Below are 6,796 nucleotides of genomic sequence, written 5' to 3'. Positions count from 1 at the left end.
CCTTTACAGAAAAGGCACCGTGACTCCTGATTAGTAACTGTTGGCATCTTTTGTCCATATTCCTATTAAGTTGTGTGTCGTGCTTTAGGAATATTGGCTTGCAGATAATTTCTGTCCTAAGAGCTTCACATCCATCACTACATCCCCTCCTCCCAACCCCAAGAGAGCGGGACACCTATTTTCCTGCTTCACAAAGGGAGAACTGAGGCACGCTCGGATGCGGCTCTAATTCAAAGGTAGCCTCCCTTTGAGAGGAGGAGGGGCAGAAAGAGATGAGCCAGAGCCACAAACCACCAAATCAACTTCAGGCAAACAATGGGCTTTGGAGGAAACCAATGGTGCTCGTGCTTTCTGGCCACATGTTCATGGGGCGGACCAACAAGAGATCTGGTTGGCTGAGGGAGAGCGAATGAGAAGGGCCGAGACTCGAAGTCAAACGGAAGTGATCTCGCGTTGTTTGTGGCGATCTCTTGTGGCTGTGGGGCGACAGCGGCCTAGTTTGGCCCAAGCCATCTGCTTGGTCTGCGCACCAAGGACATTCTTCAACTCTTGACCCGAAGCCACCGACTATTGACATGAGCTCCCCTGATGAGGTGTCTGTTCGCGGAGCGGATCTCGGCCCAGAAGGCCTCAAGCAGGGACCCGGACGAGACCTTGATGTGCGGGCTCCACAGAGCGGTGAGGGTGAGGGTGGGCTCCTGGTCCCGGAGGGTCTCCAGGCCGAGCAGGAAGTAATAGAAGCGACAGGGTCAATGCCGTGGGGCCTGGAAGGCCGACCTGGCTCGCCAGCCGACGAGAAAGAGGACACTCTGGATTACACGCCCCAACTTGCTGAGGAATCTGTGGCCGTCGCCAAGCAGCTGACTGACCAGGACACTCCGGAGGTCCAGAGAAACCCATCCTGCGAAAACCGTGCTTTTCAAATGTCCAGCATTTGGGCAGACCTAGACAAAAGTTCCAATGGTAGAAGCACATCTTCGCCTAGCTCTGAGAAGTCACAGCAGGCTTCTCCCAGAGGCCGGGCCTGGGGAAAGCCTAGAAGAGGCCCTAAAAGTGGGCTGAATATCCCTGTGGATCTCCAGCAGCCCTCGAAGAAAGGCATGGTCGGGCTACCTTCTGACCCCGAGTCATCAGATGACTTCAGTGAGATACAGCTGATGAGGGTGCACATTTACCCCAAGGGAGGCCGCCAAGCAAAGTTCAGCAGCCCAGAGGATCCCAGAGACGCACCCCGACGCTTGAATCGCCAAGTCAGGGAGACCCTCTTTCCCCGTCCAGGCTCTTTCCAGGTGGCCACTCCTCGTGGGTTCACATCAGCCATAGATCAGCAGCCTGTTGGAGAACTTGAGGTCTCATCTAAGAAAATGCCAATTGTGGTCTCAGGGAAGCAAGGCAACAAGCCTAACTACGTGGGAGCTGCTGCTACAAGTGGCCTGCCTCATGCTACCACTAAGAAGAAGGTGGCCCAGGTGAAGAAATCCAGCAGTGGTACCTCTAAAGCTGCCCTGGGGAAAAAATACCAGGCCTTTCCTACTTTTGGGCAGAGAGTCTCAGGAGGCAGCCTGGCACCACCCACCTTCCCCCCAATCTCTGGTCTTCCACTACTTGGGAGATCCAAGAGATCTTTGGTGCATTCGGCAACCAAACAGCCCACATACAGCAATTCTGGGAAGAAACCTGTGTCGTATAGGTCAAGGGAGTATCAGCTGGTGTCCGGAGAAGAGAACGACCTAAACAGAGATCCAGTTCCAAAGGGCCAAGTGAGTAGGCTATCCTTTTCCTTTCCTCTCCTCACCTCCCTCTACACACTCAGCACACACATCTTCACATGTGCCCCTTCTATTGTTTACTCAGTGCATGCCATTGGGTGCCCAAGGTCATTAGGATGCCAAACCGGGATCATTTTAAAAGGAGCAGGTATAAAGAGAGCATTGAACATGTGCCAGGCCTTGTTCTCAACTGTCACACATTTTTGGCCTCCTCTCTGGAGAAAGACTGGGAAAGAATCAAACACTGGCAGCTGATTTGGATTGGCCAACTTCTTAGAGGTTGGGCTGCAAGCTTCTTTTTTATTTTTTTAAATTGATATATATTACATATTTACATACCATGTAATCATCCAAAGTGTACAATCAGTGGTTCACAATATCATCATATAGCTGTGCTTTGTCATCACAATCGACTTTTTTCTTTCTTTTTTTGTGAAAAATAACATATATATACAAAAGCAATAAATTTCAAAGCCCACTGCAACAATTAGTTGTAGAACAGATTTCAGAGTTTGGATATGGGTTACAATTCCACAATTTTAGGATTTTACTACTAGCTGCTCCAAGATACTGGAGACTAAAAGAAATATCAATGTAATGATTCAGCAATCATACTCATTTGTTAAACTCTGCCTTCTCTGTATAACTCCACCATCACCTTAATCTTTCTCCCACTCTTTAGGGGTATATGGGCTATATCTATTTTTTCATGTTGAAAGAGGTTGTCAATAATATGGAATGGCGGATGGAACTAGTTGATATTTGGAGAGGCTAGCCTCTCTGCATTTCAGGACTTGTCTAGGGACCCATCTGGAGGTTGTAGGTTTCTGGAAAGTAATCCTAGTGCATGGTGTTTTTTTTTTTTTTTTTTTTTTTTAAAGGAAAGACAGAGAGAAGGAAGGAAGGATAGAAGGAAGGAAGAGAGGAAGAAAGGGAAACATCTTTTAAGCATTTTCTTGTTTTATTGTATTTTGTTTCTCCGTTTTCGTTACATGGGCTGGGGCCGGGAATCGAACCGAGGTCCTCCGGCATAGCAGGCAAGCACTTTGCCCGCTGAGCCACCGCGGCCCGCCCAGTGCATGGTGTTTTTGTAGTGTCATATAACGCCCTAAAGGTGTTCTTTAGGATTGGCAGGAATGGTTTTGGATGGGGTTTGGCAAGCTATGATAGGTAGCCACATCTAACTGAAGCTTGCATGTGGCCTCCAGAGTGCAGCTTGACTCTAGTTGCACTCTCTCAGCCACTGATAACTTATTTGTTACACTTCTTTTCCCCTTTTTGGTCAGGATGGCATTGTCAGTCACATAGTGCCAGTGTCAGGCTTATCCCTGGGAGTCATCTGCCACGCCTCCAGGGAGACTTTCACCCCTGGATGTCGTGTCCCACGTAGAGGGGAGGGCAATGACTTCCCTTGCTGAGTTGGGCTTAGAGAGAGAGAGAGGCCACATCTGAGCAACAAGAGAGTTCCTTCAGAGGTAACTCTTAGGCATACGTATAGGTAGGCTAAGCTTCTCTGCTACATAAATAAGCTTCACAAGTGTAGGCCTCAAGATCAAGGGCTTGGCCTATTGATTTGGGTGTCCCTAATGTTTGACACAGTATCAATAATTTCCCTGGTGGTAAAATTTAATAGTTCCATAATTTTAGTCCCATCCCTCAAGGGACTTTGCCAATACTTTTTGGTTATCTGCTTAATATACTCTGGGATGTATCTAGGCATTACATTAAGCTATACAGCATTAAAGGCCCTCATTCTTATTCTGGGCTCCCTGTGTTTGGGTTGTTTAAATGATCTAACCAGACAGGTTAAGTTAGACCACGTGCTACAGAAAATTTAGGTTCTGGAAAAAATAAATTTTTCTTCCTTTGGTCTCATAGAACAGGTGAGGTTCTAAAACACAGACAATGTCTTCCTTACCCTTTTATTTTGAATTACCTTAATCCCAACCTGAATGGCTTCGTTCTTATCTCTAAATACCAGGTTATATATATATATAACCTCTCAAAATCCAGAAATAAAATTATTGGTCTGGACTAAATGTGACTGCTATAAGAGCTTACAATCTTGGCCCCAATTTTCTTATAAATATTTTCTAAATGAGATCATATAATATTTGTTCATCTGTTTTTGGCTTATCTTGCCTCACCAAATGTCCCACAGGTTCATTCACAGCATTGCTGCAAGCTTCTTGATTCCCATTTCCCAGCTATTGTCTAAGCCTTTCTTGAAGGGGCCTGGGCTTTCTCACTGCTGCACTGTTCTCCCTGACTCAGGTCTGCCTCCTGACTTGGGATTGACTGAGGGAGAAACTGTTAAGATTAGCCTCTTAATTCACCTCCCAATTCCCTGCTTCACTCCAGCCACTACACGTGTGCACGTGTGTGCACACCCCCACACCTACACCCCACCTCCCCAAATCAACCAGGACTTTTTTTTTCTTTTAGCGTCCATCAAACTGGCCGGAGTTATCTAGCCTGTCCATGCGTCGTGGAGAATTCAGCAGTAGAGACCCCAAGACCAGGAACCCCCAAGTTCCTGGAAGCTCACAGCCCCTAGCCCTGATTCAGGGAGGCATCAATCCCAGGGGGCCTACATCCAGGGGGCCTATACTAGGTGAGTCTGGTGGGTTTGGTAGACGTGAGGGGAGAAGGGGAGGTGAAGAGGGAAAATTCGGGCTCTGTCAGTTCTGGTTCTTCAGCCCTGTTCTCAGGCCTTTCTGCCTAGCCTTCTACTCTCACAGGAAACATGGTATAGACAGGGCTGGCTTTTAGCCAGATCATCTGCGTGGGGATTGGCCATTAGAAGTGAGTTGTGGCAGTGCTCTGAACTCCATTTCCAGAAGTAGACTTTCAGAGGAACAGAACCTTTTGTGTTACGGCCTGTTCAGCCACACTGCTCATCTCAGGGACTGGCTGTGGCTGCAGTTCTGCCAGCATGGACTCAAAGCCACACTTCCTGGGGCCACAGTCTCTGATGGGCCTAGACTGGACAACAGGTAGGGCAGGCCCAGAGGGAATGCTTCAGCTGCTGGGCAGAGCAGGGACAACTTATTGCCAGCAGATGGTGGTGCTGCCTCACTTTAGACCCCACTAAGTCCTTTACACCTCATTCCTAGGCCTGTTCTCTTTCAGGTCACCAGGAGCCCCTTGACCTTTCCTCAAGACATGAAAGGCAACAGCAACCACCTGAAGCACAAGACTGCCCTGGGGTAATGCTCTGATTCCTAGAAACCTGAGTCCATATTAGATAGTGGGATCTGAGGCCAGATTAAACTGACTGAGGCTGCCTCCTTCATTATCCATCCCACTCTCCCCACCCCGCAGAAGGGAACTACCTCCTTTCCATTGCGGATCCCATTATAGTCTAGCCATTGGGCTTTGGGATGTGGAGATGGAAGGGCCTGGGTTAGAGGGGAGGACAAGGAGAGAGTTGGCAGGAATATACTAATACTTTCTCTTTTTCTGGTATCTGCTGGACTAGTGTCTCATGCGACAGAAAGAAATTGATGACCTCAAACATCAACTTGGTATGAAGTACATCAGGCTGGGGCAGGGGCCTACCAGGGTATCTTAGTGTGGAACCTGAGGGTGGGGTGGGTTGCAGGGCAGGCTGCCCCACAGAGTCCAACATTCCTGTGGATGGAGGACCTAGCAGACCTGGCCTGGAGTCTTTTCTGCATTTAAGTCCTGGTATGTACATGAATATGAATGGTTTGTAGGAACTGAATGTACACTTTGCCAACAAGGTCTAGACATCATCTTCCCTTAGGACATTTACAGATACCTCATTTATGTTCCCTTTAACTGCTGCTTTGTGTGGGGTGTGCACAATTCTGTTTTATTTTTCATAGAAGACAAGTTGTAGGTTTACAGCAAATTCACCCAGAAAATACTGAGTTCCCATACCCCCCCATTATTACCACCTTGCATAAGTGTGCTATATCTGTTAGAATCAATGAGAGAATATTAGCATAATTACATTATTACCCATGGTTTACATTAGGGTTCCCTTTTTGCATTGTAAAGGCCTATGTTGTTGTAAATGAATTCTAAGTTGCTGTGATATGCACCAAAGTTTGAGATCCACTGGTACATTGTGTTCCAGTTTAGGAAACATTTCCACATTTAATTCAGGTGATGGGTAGATGAGTCAGTCCCTGGGTTGCTGGGATAATGGCTGGAGCGGGTGTCACGTTGCGGGGTTTGACTATTCCCTATGGGAATGAGGAGATGGGTTTCTGTCTCCCTGTGTTTGGAGGGCCTGGTTATACCTTTCTCTGTTTCAGCGGTTCTGCAGAGCCTCACTGATGAGTTCCAGGCCCTTTAAAGTGAGTGTTACACATACCATACCCCTCCCTCAGGCTTGGCTATTCAGGAGGGCTGTGGGCTGGCCCTTGTTTATGCCTCTTCTCTGATTCTACTCTGTTTGACAGGTTGAACCCAGCATCCCCATGCCAGAGGAGCAGCTGGTACCTTTTGAGCCCTGAAGCGGCAGCCAGGCTGGATCCCTCCTGTTCTCCTACCTCCACCAGGATTTTTTCTCTTTCCCTTTGTTTTTCTCCTCCAATCCCAGTTCACAGCAGTTTCAAATTAAAGTATCTCTCATATTCCATGATCTCCCTTTTTGTATTTGGGGGTGTGTGGTGCAGGGATGCTTCCTTTTGTTTTAAAATAAAGTACCTCTTGCATTCTGTGGTCTACTTTCTCTCTGTGGGGGAGCTGGACCAACCTTTAGCCTTGCAGTCAGGGTCCCCATAGCACTCTAGGTCTCCTAGAGTTGAGCCCTGCTCCATTAGCATTTCTTCCTTTTCCACTACCTGCCTTCAGGTTCTTTCCCAGTCTCCTTTTCTTTGTTCTACTAGCTCCAGTTCATCACCGTTTTCCCCCTTTCCTTTCAGCAGGAAGTAATTTCTGTTTTCTAGAACCCTGATCCTTCTTACCTGTTCTCATTATGTCTGGTATGGCTACACACTTTGGGGCTGCCAGAATTGCCATGTGAAATATTCTTTCTTGATTCCAGAATGCAC

At 47.6% G+C, this 6,796-nt stretch overlaps 1 protein-coding gene across 1 annotated transcript; it reads left to right on the top strand.

The window, feature by feature from the left end:
• The first annotated feature begins 450 nt into the window (after positions 1-450).
• On the top strand, positions 451-6,440 carry LOC143670443 (uncharacterized protein CXorf49-like). Its single transcript, XM_077145237.1, has 6 exons — positions 451-1,760; positions 4,215-4,383; positions 4,902-4,978; positions 5,251-5,296; positions 6,056-6,097; positions 6,203-6,440. Exons 1-5 carry the CDS (start codon positions 576-578, stop codon positions 6,094-6,096), a joined length of 1,518 nt encoding a protein of 505 aa, XP_077001352.1. The 5' UTR covers positions 451-575; the 3' UTR covers position 6,097; positions 6,203-6,440.
• Positions 6,441-6,796: the final 356 nt, after the last annotated feature.

This window comes from Tamandua tetradactyla, chromosome X (assembly GCF_023851605.1).
Source record: "Tamandua tetradactyla isolate mTamTet1 chromosome X, mTamTet1.pri, whole genome shotgun sequence".
Taxonomy (NCBI): domain Eukaryota; kingdom Metazoa; phylum Chordata; class Mammalia; order Pilosa; family Myrmecophagidae; genus Tamandua; species Tamandua tetradactyla.
This window is presented reverse-complemented; position numbering and strand designations above follow the sequence as displayed.

Coding starts and splice junctions, on each gene's coding strand:
- LOC143670443 (XM_077145237.1), top strand. CDS start 576: ATGAGCTCCCCTGATGAGGTGTCTGTTCGCGGAGCGGATCTCGGCCCA. Junction 1,761..4,214: donor ATCCAGTTCCAAAGGGCCAA/GTGAGTAGGCTA, acceptor TTTTTCTTTTAG/CGTCCATCAAACTGGCCGGA. Junction 4,979..5,250: donor AAGCACAAGACTGCCCTGGG/GTAATGCTCTGA, acceptor CTGCTGGACTAG/TGTCTCATGCGACAGAAAGA.